At 47.6% G+C, this 23,075-nt stretch overlaps 1 protein-coding gene across 7 annotated transcripts; it reads right to left on the bottom strand.

The window, feature by feature from the left end:
• Positions 1-10,376: 10,376 nt before the first annotated feature.
• Positions 10,377-23,051, bottom strand: BRD2 (bromodomain containing 2). 7 transcript variants are annotated; one of them, XM_054493573.2, is made up of 13 exons: positions 22,596-23,051; positions 18,728-20,060; positions 16,894-17,197; positions 16,146-16,283; positions 15,495-15,633; positions 15,200-15,414; positions 14,728-15,102; positions 14,088-14,216; positions 13,653-13,901; positions 13,270-13,532; positions 11,547-11,851; positions 11,219-11,341; positions 10,377-11,101 (listed from the first exon to the last, which is right to left on the bottom strand). In XM_054493573.2, exons 2-13 carry the CDS (start codon positions 18,754-18,756, stop codon positions 10,965-10,967), a joined length of 2,406 nt encoding a protein of 801 aa, XP_054349548.1. In that variant the 5' UTR covers positions 18,757-20,060; positions 22,596-23,051; the 3' UTR covers positions 10,377-10,964. The 7 variants fall into 7 exon arrangements, with proteins under 7 accessions (XP_054349548.1, XP_054349545.1, XP_054349547.1 ...); XM_054493570.2 differs by lacking the exon at positions 22,596-23,051 and adding an exon at positions 22,300-22,481; XM_054493572.2 differs by lacking the exon at positions 22,596-23,051 and adding an exon at positions 21,899-22,137.
• Between the last annotated feature and the right edge of the window lie 24 nt (positions 23,052-23,075).

Below are 23,075 nucleotides of genomic sequence, written 5' to 3'. Positions count from 1 at the left end.
TCAAATTACACTACAAGGCCAGAGTAACCGAAACAGCATGGTACCAGTATAAAAGTACACAAGTAGACCAATGGAACAGAATAGAGAACCCAGAAATAAAGCCAAATACCTACAACCAACTAATCTTCAACGAAGCAGACAAAACAATACACTGAAGAAAGGACACCCTATTCAATAGATGGTGCTGGGAAAATTGGATTGACACAGGTAGAAGAACAAAACTAGGGCCGGGCACAGTGGCTCACGCCTGTAATCCCAGCACTTTGGGAGGCTGAGGTGGGTGGATCACGAGGTCAGGAGTTTGAGATCAGCCTGGACAATATAGTGAAACCCTGCCGCTACTTAAAAAATACAAGAATTTGCCGGGCATGGTGGTGTGTGCCTGTAGTCCCGGCTACTTGGGATGCTGAAGCAGAAGAATCACTTCAACCCGGGAGGTGGAGGTTGCAGTGAGCCGAGACCGCGCCATTACACTCCAACCTGGGTGACAAACAAGACTCCATCTCAAAAAATAATAAATAAATAAATAAAATAAAATGAAACTAGATCCGTGTCTCAACATATACGAAAATTAACTCAAGATAGATTAAGGACTTAAATCTAAGACCTGTGATCATAAAAATTCTGGAAGAAACCTTGGAAAAACTTTTATGAATATTGGCCTAGGCAAAGAATTTATGAATAGGACCTCAAAAACAAATCCAACAGAAACAAAAATAAATAAATAGGACCTACCCAATTAAACTAAAAAGCTTCTGCACAGCAGAGGAAATAATCAAGAGTTAAACAGACAACCACAGAATGGGAGAAAATATTTGCAAATATCTGACAAAGGACTAATCTCCAGAATCTAGAAAGAGCTCAAACAAATGAGCAAAAAAAAAAAAAAAAGAAAAAAAGAAAAACCAAATAAATAATCCCATTAAAAAGTGAGCAAACGACATTGACAGACATTTCTCAAAAGAAGATATACAAATGTCCAGAAACATATAAAAATGTTCAACATCACTATCATCAGGGAAATGCAATTTTTTTTTTTTTTTTGAGACAGAGTTTCGCTCTTGTTGCCCAGGCTGGAGTGCAATGGCATGATCCTGGCTCACTGCAACCTCCACCTCCTGGGTTCAAGTGGTTCTCCTGCCTCAGCCTCCCGAGTAGCTGGGATTATAGGCATGTGCCACCACACCCAGCTAATTTTGTATTTTTGGTAGAGAGGGGTTTCTCCATGTTGGTCAGCCTGGTCTCAAACTCCCACCTCAGCCTCCCAAAGTGCTGGGATTACAGGCGAGAGCCATCGTGCCCAGCCCGGAAATGCAAATTAAAACCACAATTAGATACTACCTTATCCCAGCCGGTATCATTGATATTAAAAAGTCAAAAAGCAATAGATGTTGGCAAGGATGCAGTGAAAAGGGGTAGCTTATACATTGCTGGTGGGAATGTAAATTAGTATAACCTCTGTGGAAAACACTATGGAGATTTCTCAAAGAACTAAAAGTAGATCTACCATTTGATCTAGCAATCCCACTCCTGGGTATCTACCCAAAAGAAAAGAAGTCATTATATCAAAAAGACACAGAATTCACAATCGCAGAGGTATGGAATCAACCTAAGTGCCCATAAACTGATGAGTGGATAAGAAAATGTGATGTGTATATACCATGAAATTGTACTCATCCATAAAAAAGAATGAAATAATATATTTTCCAGCAACTTGGATGGAACTGGACCATTTTCCTAAGTGAAGTAACTCAGGAACAGAAAACCAAGTACTACGTGTTCTCATTGTTAAAGAAAAAAAAACTTAGACGAATGAAATTCAACAGAGTTTAATTGAGCAAAGAACAATTTGTGAACTGGGGATCCTTCTGAGCCAGAGTAGGCTGAGGGACTCCAGAACAGCCAAGTGGTGGAATATTTATGAACAGAAAAAGTAAAGTGACGTACAGAAAACAGACGTGAGGTACAGAAACAGCCGGATTGGTTACAGCTTGGCAATTGCCTTATTTGAACACAGTTTGAACAGTTGATCACCTTTGATTGGCCAAAACTCAGTGATTGGCACTAGAGTAGGTTTCAGTCTGATTACACATCTAGTTAGGTTTCAGTTTACTATGTATGGAGAAACCTTTAGGCTGAACTTAAAACATGTAAGGAAGCAGCTTTAGGCTAAACCTAATTTAACACTCACTTGTAAGTAGGAGCTAAGCTATGGGCATGCAAAGCCATACAGAGTAGTATAAGGGACATTGGAGACTCAGAAGTGGGGAGTGGGGTGTGGGGTGAGGGATGAAAAATTATTTACTGAGTACAATATACACTATTGGGTAATGGGTACACTAAAAGCCCAGACTTCACCGCTATACAATTCATCCATGTAAATAAAAGCCACCTGTACTCCTAAAGCTATTGAAATAAAAATAATAAAAATAAAATTCTAGGCTGGGCCTGGTGGCTCGTGCCTGTAATCCCAGCACTTTGGGAGGCCGAGGCGGGTGGATCGCTTGAGGCCAGGAGTTTGAGACCAGCCTGGCCAACATGGCGAAAACCTGTCTCTGCTAAAAATACAAAAATTAGCCCAGCATGGTGGCAGGTGCCTGTAATCCCAGCTACTTGGGAGGCTGAGGCAGGAGAATTGCTTGAACCCAGGAGGTGGAGGTTGCAGTGAGCCGAGATCGTGCCACTGCACTCCAGCCTAGGTGACAGAGCGAGACTCTGTCTCAAAATAAATAAATAAATAAATAAATAAATAAATAAAATAAAGTTCTAAAAAGATTGAGGTGTGTGTGTGACTGTGTGTATGCGTGTGCGACTGTGTGTATGCGTGTGCATGCGTGTGTGTGTGTGTTCATCTCTAGCCTCATTCTTTAGCTCAGGTTGGTGGAGTTAACAATATCTGGAAGTTTTTGCCAAGTTTTACTTCTGAATTCCTTGTTTGCTTATATCTAGAATATAACTAGAAATGTTTGGTATGTAAAGATATAAACTTTGAAATTAGCCTTATCTTGTCTTACTAGGTCTGTGATCTTATGCATGTTAACTTAGAGTTTCCTCCTCTCTAAAATAAAAATAATAATATATATGTGGTAGGAATGTCATGTGGACCAAAAAAGATAACTATGAAAAGTGCCCATCAATATACACCTGGCAGATAGCAACGGCTCAGTAAGTGTCAGTTCCCTTTCCTTGGCTTTCTCCTTCTCTCTCAGTTTCCCCAGACTCAGAGGAAAAGAAGATTCTTTCTGTTTTGTTTTCTACCTGACTCTAAAGTTCAAGACAGATGCTTTTGATACCCCCTGCAGTAACATCAGCCACCTTCCCCCCAGTCACAGAACTGCTTTCTGAGGTAGCTTTTCAACCCCAAGCTGCTCCCTCAGTTGTTCATCATTCTCTCCTTCCCTCAATTTTTGTCTCTTGCATTACTCCCTGGCCAAATGATTGGTTAAATAGTTGTGGGGCTCTGTAGGGTCTATTTGCAAGACCAAAGGCAGTGATAGAAGGACATGAGATCACTGGGAATCAGCCTGAATAGCAGAGATGGATTTAAGAACAGTAAATCAGTGGGTTGTGTCATTGTGGTTGGAAACAGGTCCAGAACAGAATGCAGAATTTTAAGAGGAAGTCTAAGCACAGTGTCATAGCCAGTTTCAGCACCAGGTCACAGACCAGACACCAGGGAATTGGGGGCCAAGTAAGGAAAGTTCCTTACAGAGGGCAGGGTGTGCAACCTGAAGCTTGACACAGCAATCAAAGGGCACAGAGATTGGGCAGTGCTAGTGCTTTCTTAAATCAAGAATACAGAACAATATGTCACGGTAACCATGGATCTGGAAGAACAAGCACCATTTTATTTTGCATCAGAAAGAATGAAGTTTCACTCTGACAGGGATGCAGGACTGCTTGGCCCTTGTAATATCATTTTGTAACTTTTCAGCTTCCACTTACCCGGGGTTCCTTAAGAGTTAAAAGAATATAAGCAAACTTAGAAAACCTTGAGAACTGCTTTAAAACAATTATTTTTGGGTGGGGCATGGTGGCTCATGCCTGTAATCCCAGCATTTGGGGAGGCAGTGGCCGGTGGATCGGATCACTTGAGATCAGAAGTTCGAGACCAGACTGGCCAACATGGGGAAACCCCATCTCTACTAAACATACAAAAATTATCTGGGTGTGGTGGTGCACACCTGCAGTCCCCAGCTACTTGGGAGGCTGAGGCACGAGAACTGCTTGAACCTGGGAGGCAGAGGTTGCAGTGAGCCAAGATTGTGCCACTGTACTCAAGCCTGGGCTACAGAGAAAGACTCTGTCTTAAAAAAAAATTGTTTTTGAGAGAGAGGAGAAAATGGATAGATGAAACTGCAAAATGTCTCTCTCTTTTTTTTTTTGCAGGAACTCTGGGTGAGAAACAAAACCATGCAGGAGGACAAGGTAATAACTGTCTTTCTTGGAAGAACTGTCATTGTCTCTACAACCTGCCTTCATAGAGAAGCCAGTTCCAATACATCTCCTGCAGGGGCAGAAGAGGGGAAAGTATTCATCAATTAACCAGTATTAACTTCTCATAGTCTCAGCAATTAGAATACCAACTGACTCCATGAGGTCTGACAGTGGCAGCTAATAGAAGAACTTCTCTTTTTTTGTTTGTCAAACACCAGCAAAAATGCTTATCGCTGGAGAATAAATCCCTTTTCTCCTTCAACCTCAAATCAAACATTAGCTTGTCTGACAAAATGAGCAATGTCCTCATTTGGCAAAGAGATGTAAGAAATATTTTATTATGTAGAAATATTCACTTACTGTACAAGGACACAAAAATACTTGAAGTTTGGGGTTGGTTGGAAAGCTTGGCAAGGATGATGAGTTCCTCTTACTCACATGAGAGGCTATTCTTATTTTGACCTCCTTAGTTGAGGTGAGGCCTCACTGCAAGTGACAGGCCTGATAACCCAGGAATGGAGGTCTTCACTGGTGTGGTGGGGATAGGGCAGGGCATGAAGGGAGAGGTGAGTTATGGGCCCTGAAACAACACAGTATAGCTGAAAGACATGGACTAGCGACAGAGTTGTGTGAGAGTCCAGGCTGATGAGGGGCACTGAGAGAAGGGACAGAGGAAGGCTCAACAGACCTCAATGGCTGAACAGGGAGTTGGGGGAGAATAAGGGGAAGAAACTAGGCAGCTATGGAACTGTTACTAAATGTCTGTTTCCTCATGTATAAAATGGTGATGAGTACCTAGCTCTTGGGATTATTATGAAGACTAAATTGCACAAGTGCTCATAAGTGTCTGGTACATAGTAAGCTCTATATAAGTGCGTGTTCCTTATAGCAGGGGTCCCCCAACCTCTGGGCCACTGACCACTACCAGTCCATGGCCTGATAGGAACTGGGGTGCACAGCAGGAGGTGAGCAGCAAGCAAGCTCTGCCTCTTGTCAGATCAGCAGCGGCATTAGATTCTCACAGGACTACAAACCCTATTGTGAACTGAGCATGTGAGGGAAGGTTGCACACTCCTTTTGAGAATCTAATGCCTGGTGATCTGAAGTGGAACAGTTTGATCTGGAAACCATTCTCCCCGCCTCCGTCCATAGAAAAGTTGTCTTCCACAAAACCAGTCCTTGGTGCCAAAAAGGCTAGGGACTGCTGACTTAGAGAACTCACTGCGAGGGACATGTTTGGGGAGAAAGGTAGAATCTTTTCTAAAAATGTTGTGTGCATGAGCTTATGGGACCTTGCCATTAGACATTGCATTAGGCACTTGGAACTTTGACTCAAGGTTTGATATGGGGGCAGTTTCCCCCATGCTGTTCTCATGATAGTGAGTTCTCACGAGATCTGATGGTTTTATAAGGGGCTTCCCCACTTCACTTTGGCACTCATTCTCCTGCCACCCTGTGAAGAGATGTCTTCCGCCATGATTGTAAGTTTCCTGAGGCCTCCCCAGCCATGCAGAACTGTGAGTCAATTAAACCTCTTTCCTTTATAAATCACCTAGTCTCAGGTATTTCCTCATAGCAGTGTGAGAATGGACTAATATAAGGTCTAAACAGAGACACAGATTTTATGGGTGGGAGTTGCCTCCAGAGGAATGGGTAAACTTGCTTAAAAATACTGTGCAAATAAAAAGAGGACAAAGGAAGGTGTCATAAGGGACAATATATTATGGGAGGCGGAGGCAGAGACTTTAAAGAAGCAGACTAAGAAATGGCTGTCTGAAAAGTATGAGAGCTAGGAACAAGTGGTGTCAAGTCAAAGAAGCCAGGAAATGCAGGCTGCGGTGGCTCATGCCTGTAATCCCAGCTACTCAGGAGGCTGAGGCAAGAGCATTACTTGAGCCCGGAAGGTCGAAGCTACAGTGAGCTATGATCACACCACTGCACTCCAGCCTGGGTGACAGAAATCCTCTTTCTTAAAAATAAATAAATAAATAAATATAAAATAAAATGTTAGGGAAGCCCCATAGGATGCTTCAGAGGTAAAGGGAGATAAGGACTAAAAAGGCCTAATCTCCTTCTTTTGTGACCTTCTGGGTGATAAAAATGAAGCCTCACATTTTAAGAGTTGAAGTATAGGAAAGTAAGAAGGGAAGAACCACCTAACATGGGGGGCAGGACACAAAAATGACAATAGGTTCAGGAGGCAATCTTGGGTAACATGCCCAACAGGTGGCGCCAAATACCCTCAGTGGCAGTCTACAAGAGCCTCAGAACCCCTGCCCCTTCGGCAAGCCTCGCTAGAGGGAGCTCCATTCAAATCTGCCAGTCAGCCAGGTGGCACTCCTTTAGTCAACAAAATATCAAGCTTCCACTATTGGAAAGCTCTGTGCTAGGGACTCTGAGAGCTGTATGTCTGCAAGTGCACGTGTGCTCTGCTGTTCCTTTAATGTGTGGAGACAAGAACCTTTTGAGAATAATTCCCATCTATTTTATCTCCTACATAGCTCTCAAATCTATCTACATTTCTTCATCTACATTGCCGCCTCTCTCTTCTACACCACTATTCTCACTGGCTGGGATTAACTGCCGCAATTGCTTTCTAAACTATCTACTCTCAACACCTCACCAACCCTAACATGATTGTCCCTAGTGCAATTTCCTTAAAGCATGTCTATCTCCTAGCTCCCTACTGGCCCACAGCACTGGAAGTCTAGTGCAGTAGTTATAAATGTGGACCCTGAAGCCAGATCGCCTAGTTTCAAAACCCACCTCCAGTGCTCACTGACAATGTGGTGATGTTGGGCAAATTGACTAATCTCTCTGTGCCTCATTTCTTCATCTGTTAAATGCAGACAAGATGTACCTCACAGGATTATAGTGAGGACCAAATGAGTTTACAGGGTAAGTTTTTATTTAGCACAGTGCATAGGACACAGTAAGTGCTCAATAAATGTTAGCTATTAGTCTTTGATATGTAAATTCAAGTCCTTATCATAGGTGAAATGCTCTCCTTGATTTAGCTTCCCTACTTTCTGGCCTTATCTGGAAGCACTCACCTTCGTCCTTGCTGCTTCAGCATCACCTAGTTACCTTCTCAGTTGCTGTTTCTTCTGCTGGCAATGTTCACTACTCCCTGCTCCCACCCATCCACCCCTTACAAACAGGAAGGAACTCATCGTTTTGAGATATCTGAATAGCTCTCAGATTAGACCAGAGAACCCTCTTTTCTAAATTCTTGCTAGAACTCTGCACATTGTCCTGTTAGAATTACTTATTTTTGTTAAAAATCGTGTGACTAGTTGTCTAATGCTGTCCCTTTCCCCGATCCTAGAATATAAATTGAGAGCAAGAAGCTGTCGTCTCATTCAGTGCTGGAGACCAGCTAGTGGGATTTTGCGAGTATCTTTAGGGTGATGATCCAGGAAAAAATGCAATCATGGTGACAACACATTAGTTCCATGCTACCATTTCCACATCTCCTTCCCAGCTCTCCATTACAGCCACTCTCTAATTGCTCAGGAAAATCGTCCTCCAGTCTTGCACTAAGCCCCAGAGTTAACACCAGTCAGCTCTGGTCCTTGTCCTGGGAGTCCTTCATGCTGGTCACTCATGGAAGCAGGGCCTTCCAATTAAGGTAGTCCCGAGTGAACCTAAGAGCAGGACTTTGGGGAAGGTTCCAGGCAGGCTGGAACTGGGGTCCACATATGGGTGCACAATAAGGATAGTCTGTGAAGACCAAGTCATGCCTATATCTTGGATTCAATCAGTATAATCACCACACCACGATGGTTAATAATTGCACTCTATTTGTGCTAAGCAAACTCCATAAGACCTTGTCTTATCTTCACCTTATACCCTCTGGCTTGGCAATGTCCAGGTCTATGGGCCTAACAGTTTGCTGAAAAGGCAATCAAGGGAACTCAATAAATATGTGACTGAGTAAATAAGACCGACTCTTACCTTCCCCCACACCCCAACAAAAGGCTTCCTATGGATGCAATAAAAGGGAGTAAATGGCAGCATGAGGGGAGAGGGAAAAAACAGCAGCAATAGAACCTATGATTCCAAGAGCTGAGAGGAGCATAGGGGGAAATAATGCCCACAGGACTCCACTAGTCCCTTGAGTTGTGCTGGAGACTGCTCTTTTGGAATGAAGTCCTTTGGCAACCAAGATGGAACTCAACCAATCTCCTGAAACAATTACAATCCCTAAGTGAGACAGGCTTGAAATAAGTTCAAACTAAAGTCAATTAAGAGACTAGTCCAATTGGTTTAAGGCAGGTCTGAAGCCCCTGTGTCAGCCAGGCCTTCTCTCTCTTAAAGCACTTAGGGCGGTCTGGGTTCCATTGATAGGGAATTAAGTACTAAGGGGCCTCCAATGTCAGGTTGAAACTTTTATTTTTCTGAACTACAGAAAACAAACCTTAAAAGTACATGAGCAGAAGGGGCTGCAGTCGGACAAAATATTTTGTCCCAAAACTAATCCAACTCAGTCCTTAAATTCCCTCTGAAATGAGATGTAGTCCTTGACATAGACATGCACTTAGCTTAGATCTATTTACTCCAATTTTCAGAACTTTGTAATTTGTATCTCATCACCTATTGCCCAATGCATCTCTATTAACCTTACGAATCCTCAACATGTTATTCTCAAAAGGGGACCAGAGCTCAAAGGGAGCTCAAGAGCTTTCACTGGTGCACACAAGTTAGCAAGAAAGCCAAAACAAGGGTTTGTTTCCCTCTAAAACTAAGTGCTTGGCAAACAGTAGCAGGTGGCTCACAAACCTAATATTTTATTACCATATCCTGAGCTTTTGAAAATTGTTGCTCAAGCCCGTTTAGTCGGAATTCCTGAAGAGGGTTGAGCATCACTAGTAAAATTTATTGCTTCCAAAATCCACCCTACACTTGGTTTGTGGTGTCATTTATAGCAGAATAAACCATTTGCTTTACTACATTCCTGATTCTAATTTCCACGTCTCTATTCAGGTTTCCTACTATGGTACACTATACTAAGCAAATGTCTCAGTTTTCCAGTATTAGAGCCCCAAATTCCAGAATGCACACATCCCAACCCCCTAAACTTTTTATACAACCCTTCTCTCCCCTTAGCAAGACAAGGGGGTACGCAGAAAGTTTTGTGATTTAATCGTTGGAATACTCTTTAGTATTCTACCAATAAACTATCTGTAAATTTACGTATGTGTGACCATGGCAGCAAAATTTAACGTTTAACAATGAAGTAGGCCCAATTTTTTTTCTTTTTTTGAGACGGAGTCACTCTATCACCCAGGCTGGAGTGCAGTGGCGCGATCTCGGCTCACTGAACTCTGCCTCCCGGGTTCACGCCGTTCTCCTGCCTCAGCCTCCTGAGTAGCTGGGACTACATGTACCCGCCACCGCGCCCAGGTAATTTTTTGTATTTTTAGTAGAGACAGGGTTTCACTGTGGTCTCGATCTCCTGACCTCGTGATCCGCCCGCCTTGGCCTCCCAAAGTGCTGGGATTACAGGCCAATTGCCTTTTAAAAGGCAATAAACTCAATGCATAAAGTACTTACGTTTGGCTATCTCCCACCCCTTTCTCACATCTTAAGTCTGCTCAGGAGAATTTTCACACATCCAGTGCCACAAGGAAAAACCTAAAGCCTACCTCAAAATTGAGTTCTTGGTTAAAGCATGAATGAGCCGCAGAACTATTTTTCATTTAAACGAGCAAATTGTAGACCTAGATTACTTCTGAGGACTCAGTTTACAGAAGTCAAATAGATTTACTTTATTAAAAACACAGCAAAAGCCTACTGGTTTAAAAATTGACAATCTAATTATAGGGTAGCTATTGCCTTTTCTCACTGCAGTAATATTTTCCTCAAAATTATCAAGACAATTCTTACGATGTTCCTTTTGAAACACTACAAAAGCAAATATTAAGGTAACTCAAAACTTGAATAATATTTTCTTTATTTACAAGTTAGAATCAACAAAGACAGTCCAGGGGACCAAATGGGGAGATGACTGAAACCCCCAGGGCCCCAAATGGAGCGGAAGGAAAAAGGGAAAAGAGTAGAAAAAAAAAGTCAACGTAAAAAAAGAGCTCCCCCTTCTTCCCTCCCCATGGAGGCTGAGGGGACCACGGCCCCACCCTCCCCCCAGCCTTACCTAGCTTAAAATAAATTAGAACAAACAATCTCAAAACAGGGCCCTTAGAAGTGAATATGGCAGCTATGGCCTCAGGTAACTCCCGATCAGGGCTTTGCACACTCCCACCCTTGCCCTGCCCCATTTTGAATGGGGGCTCTGTGTCCAAGAGATCACTCCCCAATGGGGCTAGGAATTCAATGTCATTTTGTCCATGTCCCTCCTTCAGTAAATGTCCCTGCATCCCTCCCCCACTGTAGAGCCAGCTCTCCTAGAGGGGGGCAGGGGGGGTGAGATGAAGAAGTGTCACAGCAAAGGGGGAAGGGGCAGGTGGGGCAGGGTGGTCTAGGGGTCCGGTCCTGCGGAGCCTTCCTGCCCCATCTGGCCTGACCCCTTAGCCTGAGTCTGAATCACTGGTGTCTGAAGACGACGACGATGAAGAGGAGGAGCTGGAATCTGAGCTGGAGCTGGAAGCGCTAAGGCGTGACACTGCTACTTGCTGTGCAGAGGATGACTCTGTTTTCTCACTCGCTGCAGAACAAATTCGAAAATTAAAGACATTCAAGTCTGAATCTTCATTTGTCAATAAAAGACAGTCAAGAAAGCAGGATACAGTCAATCTGTAGTGGCCTTTAAGTATATACTCACCTTTCTTGGGGGGCTTTTTAGTAGAATTGAGCTGTCCGCTAACATCTTGTAACCGCTTTTCTAATTCCCGCTTTTTCTCCAAAGCCAGCTCCTCCTTTGTCTTTCCCACAGGCTTCTTAATGGCTAATGAAAGAAATTTACCAGGATACATTAAGATTGCCCGAAGCATCTTATTATGGGACCCTAAGTTCCCAAGTTCCTTTCTTGAACGTCAGGAGCCAACCAACACATCCCATTATCCTAGGAGCTGACAATCCTGAATGCGAACAGACCCCATCTTTCCTGAACTGTCCTCAGAACAATGAGATGAACCTCATTTCATACGTACTGTAGGGCTTCCGGGGTTTCTTACGTAGGCAGGAAAGGACATAGCGCTCAAGCTCTCTAAGTGTGGATGGCTTGAGTGTTTCAAAATCAATCTCAATCTCTTCTGGGTTTGAATCACGTAAAGAGGGCTCCCTGGCTTGGATTATATGCACAACTCGGCCCAGCTTCTCCCCAGGTAATTTGTTGATGTCCAGGCTCAGCTGCCGCTTCTCGTCGTAACTCATGGGCCTGCTCTCTTCCTCCTCCTCTGAATCATAACCTGTAGGCAGGGCAGGTGGGGCTGTCTTTGTGGCCTTTTTGGGGAGCCTATGGGCAAAAAGAGTTGTCAGCAAAAGAAGCTTCATTAACCTCTCCCAGTATGTTCCCACTGTTTTAATTCAGTGATCCTATTTCCTGCCCAGAGTGGAGCTTCTGTTTTTCCATTCAATGGCCAAGTCAGAGGTGGGCTACGGGGACACTGTATAGTGAAACAGAGCATTTTATTTGGTTGTTTGCACTATGCTCTTGACTGTAAGTGGGCAATAACATGTCTTTAAAAAGGCAATGTACGTACATACCTTAATGAAAAAATAGTACTAAAAATGTGACACAAAAACATGTTGGAAAAACAGTGTTGAAAGACTTGCTCCATACAGGGTTGTCACAAATCTTCAATTAAAAAAAAAGTAGTATCTAAAAAAACTCCATATGAAGTGAAGCACAATAAAACAAGGTATACCTGTTTAGGTATACTGGCATGGGTCTTTCTGCTCCCTAAAACACTACACCAAACTACACCATCAGCCGGGTGCAGTGGCTCACATTTGTAATCCCAGCACTTTGGGAGGCCAAGGCGGGCAGATCACTTGAGGTCAGGAGTTCAAGACCAGCCTGCCCAACATGACGAAACCCCGTCTCCATTAAAACTACAAAAATTACCTGCACACTAAAAATAAAAAATTAGCTGGGTGTGGTGGCGCATGCCTGTAATCCTGGCTACTTGGGAGGCTGAGGCAGGAGAATCACTTGAACCCGAGAAGTGGAGGTTGCAGTGGGCCGAGATCATGCCACCGCACTCCAGCCTGGAGTCTTTAAAAAAAAAAAAAAAACAAACCACAAACTACTACGCCATGAAAAACAAGTCTAGACTCATTGATTTACAGCAACAGGCAAACTATATGGCCCAAGGAACAAATCTGATCTGCCACTTGTCTTTGCAAATAAAGTCTTATTGGAATACAGCCATCTTCATGTTTCTAGTTTATGGCTACTTTGAGTTCACTGTCAGAGTAGCTGTGAAACACCCTGACTCCCAAAGCCAGCGGACCCAACCCCCAGACCAGTACCAGTCCGTGGCCTGTTACTGGACCACGCAGGAGGTGAACAGCCGGCATGTGGGCATCACTGCCTGTCAGATCAGCAGAAACATTAGATTCTCCTAAGAGCATGAACCCTACTGAAGTGCACGTGGTAGATATCCAGGCTGCATGCTCCTTATGGGAATCCAATGGCCCAATGATCTGAGGTGGAACAGTTTCATCCCAAAAACCATCCCCTCAAACCTGTCTGTGGTAGAATCTGTCTTCCACGAAACTGGTCCCTGGTACCAAAAAGGTTGGGGACCACTGCTCAAAGCCTATTGTATCTGTTAACTGGCCATTTAGAAATATCTTTGCAAAGAGAGATGGCATACCCCAGAGAGACAGAAATAGCCAAACTAGTCTCTGCTTCCTACTCTAACTCACTTGGTGCCACTTCCTCCAGAAGGTCCAAAGCCAGAAGGGCCTAAAGCAGCACTGCCACCCCCACTGCCACTTGCTTTCTTGGACTTCTTAGGTTGAGGTGGGCGGGGTGCCCGAGGACCCTTGTCATCTTCATTGGCCCCAGCTCGGCCTCGATGCTTCTCTGCCTTCCGTTTCTTCTTTTTCTCTTTTTTCTCTCTTTTCCTCTTGGGCTTGGATATTGGACCCTGGGACAGAGCAGCCAGTTGTTCATGTACTGCCCGAAGCTAAAGGAAAAAAAACATGAAGTGGAAAAAGTAAATAAAGATAAAATAACAAAAAGAAAAAATGAGGACAAAGGGCATGAACCTCTTACCCAGTAAAAACTTTAAAGAGTGACAAAATACCTGTTCCTGTAGTTCTGCTAAGCGATGAGCCCTTTCTTCCTCTGAGTCTGAGCTTTCACTCTCTTCTTCTTCCTCCTCGTCCTCCTCATCTTCCTCCTCTTCCTCAGAGGAGCTCTCACTGCTACTTTCCTCACTGGAGGACTCTGAAGACGATTTGGCCAAGCCAGGGGGCATGGCAGTAGAGACTGGTAAAGGCCCTGGTTCTAGTGGTTCATCTGGCATCTTGGCATAACGGAACTCAAATACATCCTAGAAAGAGACACAAACTCAAAACTATGCTGATAAACAGTGCCCTGCATACCCAGCCACCAAGTGATATAGCTCCAATTTATAACTGTACAGAACAGTGAGACCTGCATGTTGAGGCTATGCAGCACAGATGACAAAATAACTCCCCATACCATTTATTTTTCAAACTCCAACCTTTCCACTCACCTGTAGCTTTCGTGCCATTGCCACAACATCGTGATCTGGGGGATTGTACTTATAGCAGTTGGAGAACATAAGCCGTACATCAGCAGCAAACTCCTGTGCATCCCGGTAATCACGGTTCTCCATCTTCCGCTGCAGAAGGAGGCAGCATCAGAAGCTGCACAGGCAGGAAGACTCACCTTTCCCTGCCAACCCCAGACACCACAAGAAGAGCCCTCTCTTGAGAGCACAGTGGGGATGACCTTAAGGATCTGTGCCCTGGGGTTCAAGTTTGAAGTCAAAGGAATTTGGGTGGGTTGAAGAAATATTTATGTCTAGAAAAAGAAATCATTTCTAAGTGACAGAGAAGTGGCCTATGACTGTCTTTCCACCCCATAATTTCCTTAACCCAACACTGCCACAACGTTAGTACTTAATTAGAGACAGTCAGTATTGTTCTCAAGACAAAGAAACCCCACCCTACTGTTTCAAACTCCAGGAAATACAAATTCTCAAACACCAGACCTTCTGTTCCACTATTATTTTATAAAAGTAAAATGCCAAGAACCAAAGACTGCTGTGTGTCCACATAAGGAGACTTATTGTTTTGCACCTAGGCTCCCATCACTGCCTGAGCATCCCATCTGCCCCATGCAGTGGGTACCTTGACAGTGCTGAGGTCCATGGGGTGCTTAATGATATCATGGTAGTCATGCAGGCCAAGTGCAGAAGCATCCACTGGTTTATAGAAAGGCCAAGCATAGGCAGCATGCTTCTTAGAGAGTAACTCCTTCAAAATGCCATTGCAATGTTTTAACTGTTCTGAAAGCTTTCCTTTCTTAGAGCTCTGGTGTTGTTGCTGAGAGTCAGGCAAGTCTTTGCGTGGGGGCTTGATGGGGCGACCACTCTCTCTACGCATAGGGGGAAGCCGTGCTGCCTTAGGCTCAAGACTCCCAGGAGGGCTAGCTGGAGAACCAGGAGCCAGGATGGCTGTAGGTGTAGGGGTGGTAGTATCTGCTTTCCGCTTTACGCCTTTTTTCTGCAGAAAGAAACAAAATAGGGAACCTATCACTCCAAGCCCACCTTACTTAAGACCCTTGCCTCCCTGCTGCCCAGAGGAAATCCACAGATCATACCTTGGCAAGGGGCTGGGCTGGAGGAGCTGCAGTAACAGCAAGGAGCGGGGGTCCAGCAGAGTGCAGGGACTTGAGAAGTGGAGAGGAAATGACTGATGGGTGGGGAATGTTGAGGACAGTGGTAGGTATCTCAGGTGGAGGAGTATACAGGGCTGTGTGTGACACAGAAGAGACGGCAGGCACCTGATGGGCACTGGTAACACTGCCCTGGAGCGCTAGAAAAAAGGAAAAAAGTGTAGTTTGATTCTCTTTCCCATTTTTAGTTGTCCATTTGCAAAACTCCCACTCTTCCTACCTGCCAACTTGGCCCCCTTCTTGTGGCTGTTCTTAGGGATGGTCACCACCAGCTCTTGTTCTTCTTGTGGCATTGATGCAACCTTCTGTAGGAAGATCTTTTCCAGCGTTTGTGCCATTAGGACAATATCATCAGTGGGCTATAAGAACACACACAGCAATAAAGAAAGTTCAAAAATGCCAAAAGAAGATAGATACACACCATCTTTCTCAGAGGCATTCAGGCCCTAGGCCATTACCATACCCCCACAAGTCATCTTGTCATCCAATCTTAAATAAAATTTCCTACTCCAGGCCACTACTAATTTCCACTTCCTCCTAACCCTGTCTCCCAAAATCCGAAAGAAGAAAAAACTTGAGAGCTGACAAGAAAACAGATCCCTGGTCTACTCAGGTCTCTGGTGCTTTCTAAGAAACAGGACCACCACCACCCCCAAGTATGAAGTGTTCTAAATAACCTTGAACTGGAGCTCTGAAGTCACATCACTGTGTTCAATAGTACCATCTAGAGTCAGGTTTTTAAGACTCCGACTACCCTACCCGGATAACACCTTCAGTAGCAAAGGATTTAAACTTTATGTAGACAATATCCAGCAATAATAGAAGTTACTATTTCTCCCCACCTACTAAATGAACACACAGAAAAACTCACCTTGTTGTAAATGTAACAGTTGGTGAACATGGTATTAAAATCTTGCATACACTCTGAGGCAGCCCAATAATAATTGTTCTCAAGTCTCCTCTTAATAGTACCCATGTCCATAGGCTGTTTTATAATTTTGTGATAATCCTAAATAAAGAAATGTTAGGTCAGAACCACAGAAAAATAAATGCTTACAGGGAGACTACCGATCCCCAACTCACACACACACACATACACCCCCTATGCATCAAAGGAATAGTTACTTAAACTGCGGCCCCAGTTAAACTGTGGGACAAAATAAGTAAATAAATAAAAAAGATTCTTGACATCCACAGGGAGGCCCCCTGCTGCCTTTCTCTAACCACCCACCTCCCACCCACTCTGGAAACTTCCCATCCTGTGACATTACCTCCGGGGCTGGCTATCCATGGGCTGCATGAGGGAAAGGAAGAAGCTAAGAATTTTGGCCACCGTGGTCCTCTCCCAACCCGAGGTGGGAATCTGTAAAATGGAGCCAGGGCACAAAAGTTAAGGAAGGACACATGGAGGGCACAAGGAAAGATGCCAAGATAAGTTACAGCAAGCGGTCGGATCAATCACAAAGGACCAAGATATCCAGAAATCTGGTAGTTAACTGCCCTACAGGGGAGAAATGGGAACTCCCTAGGGGCCGCAGCATCTACACTAGGCAGACCACCCCCATTCACACGCATTCTTGCTCATCCCATACCTCCCGGGCTCCAATGTCTCTACTCACCGGTAGACCCAGTTTGACAGCATCCACAGGCTGCCGGAATGGCCATGCGAACTGATGTTTCCACAGAGCCTTCATCACTACCTTGTGTAGGTATTGCAGCTGGTTGGTAACTCGTCCTGGCTTTTTGGGATTGGACACCTCCGGGGGTGGTGGGTTGGCAGGGGTCAGTTGCAAAGCAGGCACCGAAGCCATTGTGGGGCTCTCAAATCCCTCATACAAGAGAGAGGGTTTTCGAATCCTTTTCCCTGGTGCTGCTGCTTCTGGGCCCAGCCCCAGCAACCCTGCATTCCCTTCCCCAGGGAGCCTGTAAAGATGAGAAACAAAATTAGGGCAATATCGTCCAAATCAGGAAAAAGTGCATCTGCACAATGGTCTGATGAATCCAGGTGCTGGCCCTAGTGAGGTGGTTAAGCTTATGCCAAGTGCTTCTTAAGCAGAAACAATATCCAAACAATCTGTGGAGCTTTTATTGCTGGCCCCGCCTTCCTTTTATTAATATTTTTAGTATACTATCTAGATCCCACCTTCTAAAGTCTGATGGGCTCTATCTGTTCTTTTTCATATTTTAAAAAACTCCAAAATTGTTTCTGACAAGGCACGACATTTCAGAACTACAGCCCTATGGGGATGGGGCTTAAGCAAAATGAGTGGAGTTAAAAAACTCAAACCCCAAGCTTCCTCCTCACTAGGGGTTTGGTGGTTGCCATGGTGGTTGAGCGCTGGTAAAGGGGAAGAGAACAAATTATGGATATAAAAAATTCCATAAAATGCTGATAAGACACAGAATAATCCACCTAGATAGAAGAGAGAGCACCATCTTCCACAAGGTCTGGGTAGTTCACACCACAACAGAACATAGACTAGAAACCCAGAGGCATAACCACACCAACTTAAAAACAAATTCAGACAAGAACTTGTCAGACTTCACAGCCCGAAACTACCAGGCCCCCAAAATTATTCGCACCAAATCAAAGTCTCCTCACTCCAAGGAAGTCAAAAAGCCGTACAAAATAGTCAAGGTCACCAAGTGATAGCCCTCTTCCACCCACCCACTACACAACACGATTCCACTACCAGTTCCCCCTGTAGCACCAACTCCGGACACCAAACGCTAACAGTGGTTCATTTACAGTCCCTCTGGTGCTCCTCCGATCAGTGTTTCCTACCACCTAAGAATTAAGACATCATATGGGAATCTCATTGTTTACATCGCAGACTAGGAACCTTAGCTCTACCCTCCTGCCCTGAATCAAACTCTTAATGTTAGGAAAAAAAATTCCTCCACCAACAAACAACACACACAACCAACCCACCCACCCAAAGAAAGCAAAAGATTTAATGACATGCCCTGGGCATTAGGAACCTGCAGACTTGGGAGAGTGATCGCTTTACCCTTCTCTGGGAATCCCCGTTGACAGTCCCTTAAGCACTCCGTCACCATGGCAACCCTACAGGGCGCTAGAGGTGGCCGTGAATCCCCCCTAAAAGGCTGACAAACCGCCGCTAGACACCAGACCCACCAAACGCCAGACCTACTGTCCACCCTCACTACACTCCACCGTCAAACTAGCTCTGCCTGACTCGGTTAAGACTGGGCCACGGCGGCATTAATAGTGCATAAACTGACAACCTGTATTCCCCTCCATGCGCAGTAGCCGGGCCGCCACCACCGTTCCAAAACCGTCGCTCAATCCCCTCCGCGCGGCCGAGTCAACAGCTGCGCCGCAAAACAGCAGCGCGCCGGGGCCGCTCCGTACTCCTAACACGGCGCCCCACACCCCTGCGCCGCCGCCCCGCAACATCCCCTTCCCACACGCGGCTCGCGGAAACGTACTTATTGTGCGGAGTGACGTTTTGCAGCATCTTGACCGCAGAGAACCGGCGCTGCCCTCAGCCGCGGAAAGTCCGGGTGGCCTCGGTTCCCCTCACCGCCCGGTCCAGCATAACCCGGTAAGTTGGGGGGAGGCCGTTCCTCTTGGGCCTCCAGGCGACAAACCCCCTGCCTGGCCGGCACAAAAGCAGTCTCTTTGGGGCCTCTCGGAGAGCTCCGGGCAGCTTGGCGCGCTCTGCAGACGGCGGACAGCAAGAAAATGGCGGCGGCCTCAGCTGAGGCGGGCGACTAAGGAGGGACTGACTCTTCAAAAGACGGTCCCCGATCTCAGACACCGTCGTCAATATAGCCCGCTGTTGGTCTGCAGGGATCCCCTCTTCTTGTCGGGACCCTACGGGGCCGACGAGGTCCCGTTTCGATCTCGGATGGAGGCGGATGAACACGAAAAGTGGTTTAGGGAGCCGCCGCCTCCATCTTTGAAATCCTCTTGAGGGCGGAGTAGAGGGGGTGGACAGACTCCGAGGACTGGGCGGGGCCCAAAAAAGGGGAGCTTCAGGGGCTTCTATGGGGTCTGTACTGTCCGCTGGGACCAGTCATAGGCCGGGACGAAGGCCATTTCCAAGCGGATGGAGGTGGATTGTAATGGCGGCCCCGGACGACTCGAAGGCTCTGTATCGGTAGGCAGAATCCTCCAGCTCGTTCTAGAGGCCGCTCCACTCCAGCGCGAAATGGCGCCGCCGAGCCCCGCGCCAGCCCTTTATATATAGGCGGGGAGGAGGAGCTTCGCCGCTCATGCGCGCCACCCTGCTTGAGATTTTCCCCACCCCCTCTGCGCTCGCGCGCTCGCTCACGCGGGCGAAGAAGCTGAGTCGAAGGGGAAGGAACACCTCTCCGCGGGAGCTTTTTCTATTGGCCAGCCGCAACGATGACGTCATAAACTTCATTTCCAAGGTGTCAGTCACCAGACAGAAGAGTGCCGCACAGACCCACAGGGAAGTGGCAACCCGCCACATCTCCAAGCCAATTGGCTGAGCTGTGGTCCGCCGACTCCAGGGAAAGAGGGTGGTTGGAAGGGGTGCGGAAGCCATCGCCCCAGAGCCTCCAGCACTCTCTCCCCGCCTCCCCTTCCAACAAAGTCTTCCCAGGCTTCCATGCACAGCGCAACTGGAGACTGCCAAGCTCGAGCAGGTCGTGCCATTCGTAGCTCCTCCATTGGCCAGAGCAGGGAAACGGGAGGGGTCGCGTGGGCGTAGCCTGTCTGAGCCCGCCAGGGGTGTGGCCGCAAGACGCCCGGCGGGTGGTGGTTCTCGGCGGTAAGGCAGCTGCAGCGAAGAATCTGAAACGAGGAAGAAGACGCCATCTTAGAAGCCGCGGCCTGCTCCTCTATGGCGAACAGCTACAGGCTTCAGAACGGCGATGACGGGATCTAACGTTCCCATGCCCCACAGTCTAAAACACAGTCTTGCCAGAGTCTTAAAATACTCCACTCCCTCCCTCAAGCCAAACGATGGAAAGACAAGAGCAAAACATTATTTACTACTGTTTAGTCCCAAAGACCACAAAAGCTAAAATACGTCTCCCAAATTTGCACGTCCAAGCACCTTTCTAATCCCTCCCCACTCACACCTACAGTTACCAGTACATTTCTGCTCGTTCGAAAAAACCTCGGCAACCCTAAAGTGGGATTAAAATCTCCAAACGCATCCATCTACCCTATACAATGCAACACACCTCACCTCTTCCTCAAACTCCATTCCGGCGTCCGGCTCAGAGCAGAAAAAACAAGTCCTGGGAGGGATGACTTAAGGGAAAAACCCTCCCCCTCCAGGCGAGCTCGGACCTTTCCCCCCACACGCCACATCACCCCCAAGGGCAGACCCCTATCCGCCTCTTAGGGGCCCTCCGCCACGGGGGCGAAAGAACCCCCCCGCCCCCCCACCAGGGTCCGGAGTCCTCCCCACGGAGCGGCTGGTCCATCGGTCAGCGCCAGGGAGGAGGGCGAGCGGAGGAGGCGGCGGCTGCGGCTCAGACTAGCCCTCCCCCTCCTCCCCTCCTCCCCTCCCCCCGGCCGTCCGCCTCCGAGGAGGGGCAGGAGCCATTTTGGGAGCTCAGTTTCGCCCCCTCCCCCCAACTTACTCTTAAGTCTTCCTCTTAACTTGGTTATCTAAATAAGGGTGCAGACTGTGAATCAACCAGAGCCCAGAGTCAGGATCTCCAGAGCATCTCTGGGGCCGCCCCCGCCCCCTTACAAGAGAGTGAAAGGATTTCCCCCACCCGAGAAAACCTTGGCTTTGGCGGGGCGTCCCCTCCCCCGTTTCCCCTTTCTTCGCTACCAGGAAGAAAACAAACGTGTACGTATCTGGGAAAAGTAATCAACGTAGGTGAACAAATACACGGTAAGATTCCCTCTCCCCCGGGAAGAGTTCGTAAGGGTCTAGGTCCTTGAGCTGCAACCACGCCACCCTCCCTCCTCTGCAGTAGCCCTTCAACTCCAACCTCGGTTACTGCGTCTAAAATGGCCGCCAATCTCCTGTCTTCTGACCCCCCGAGTAGGGCAAACCCCGGGAGGGCGGGGAGAAATGAGCATCGAGAGAGCAGAGTCCCCTTCCCCCAGCCAGGGATCAGGCCCTGGCCCCCAAGTACAAGCGGCCCCGTTTGGGTGGCTGCAGCAGGGAGGGCAATGACACAGCAACTTTGCAGAGGCCTTTTCCCCTCCCCCTAGTGGCCCAACCTCCCAAATCTGCTTTTCTCCACCGGGGCTCTGCAGGCCAGGACAGAGGCCCATCAGGGGGCCGGCCATGGAATAAAAACTTAGGAGGCTGAGAAAATACTAGGCCTTAGAAAAAGGGCAGCCAGACGTTGCTCTCGTTTATTCCCTGCATTCCGGAAAATCACTGCCTCCCGATCCTCTATTCTCCCTTCCCCCACATGAGTCACCAGGGAGGCTACTGCTACTCAGTAATTTGGGAAAGTAACTCTTTCCTCCTTTCCGTTCCCTCCCCCGCAGTACACAAGGAGAGAACTGTTCAGGACTGGGGGAGGGGACGAGGGAGGCGATGGAAGAGGCCACCCTGGAGAAACCCGAAACCTTGGGAGTCGTGAAATCATTCCAGGTCCCGAGCCTCCCTCGCATCTCAGACCATGCTGTCTAGACCCCCTACTGCCAGCACCCACCTTGGGCGTGGTTTCTGTTCCTAAGCAGACCTCAAGCTTTCAGCTTGTAAGCCCCCCAGCCTGAAGTAGACACGTGCTCAGTAAAGACCCTACGGGGGCAAAAGGCCCCACAGGCCATGTCCACGTGAATGCACACAAATTCAGTAAGCGACTCGAAGCGTAACCTCCAGCCTGCGGTGTGACGACTGGAGCTCCCCTACCGCGGACACAAAGGGCGCACAGCAATGCTCCCTCCAGAGGCTCTGGGGAGAAAGGAAGTTGGCGCCTGGGAACAACCTCAGTTCACAACATGGGTGGCCAACTCCTAAAGCATTCATGTCCACGGGTAGGGGCCACAGCCACCACTCCTCAGCCCACCGCCAGGTCACCCCTCCCTCGGCCGCCGATAGATCCCTCCTCACCTGGCTCCCGGCTGCTGTACCCCCAGGGGACGAATGGAATGGGGGGGCCACACCGCCCCCTAACCCCTTTGCCCTCCAATTGGTATGGAGGCATGAGGCTGGCCATTCCCCTCCCCCCGCCGTGGCCCTCTCCCGCTCGCCCCCCCTCCACGCTCCCATTGGCTGTAAAAGGTTTGAAGGACAAATCTTCCCACTCTCAGTATTCTTTTCTGAACCCCAAAAATCCCCCTCCCGGACTCCCCACCATTGGTTAAGCACTTGACTGACATCTCCGCCCCACAAGGGCCCCTTCTCACCTGGATCCTAAAGCCTTCCAGGGGGCCTCCAAAGTTGCCCTCGGCTTGGTACGGGGTATGTAATCCGGGGTGTCAACCCCCCCGGAAAACGAAGCAGTGTTGGGGGAGGGGGCGTAGCCCCCAGCCCCTCCCTTCCCGAACGGGCTGGGGGGTGGGGAGACCATCGAGGCCGCGCGGCCACGTCAGCAGCACCCAGATTGGCTGACCGGGGTCACGTGCCCGCTTCCCCCCCCTTCCCCCACCCACGAGGACCAGCTTTCCGAACGTTCCTGGGGGTTGCACAAGGGGCCAAGGGGGCCGCATGGCCCAGGCCTATGTCCCGAAACCCAGAGCGCTATAATGCTGCTGTTTATCCATATCCCCAGCTTCTTATCCCGCAGTCCTCGACTCTGTCCCCCCCACTCGCCTCTCCATACGGGTTCAGCATGGCTGCCGCAGACCAGGAATACGCACAGCGCAGGCGCAAGGGTGCGCCCTGAC

The sequence above is a fragment of the Pongo pygmaeus genome, chromosome 5 (genome assembly GCF_028885625.2).
Source record: "Pongo pygmaeus isolate AG05252 chromosome 5, NHGRI_mPonPyg2-v2.0_pri, whole genome shotgun sequence".
Taxonomy (NCBI): Eukaryota; Metazoa; Chordata; class Mammalia; order Primates; family Hominidae; genus Pongo; species Pongo pygmaeus.
This window is presented reverse-complemented; position numbering and strand designations above follow the sequence as displayed.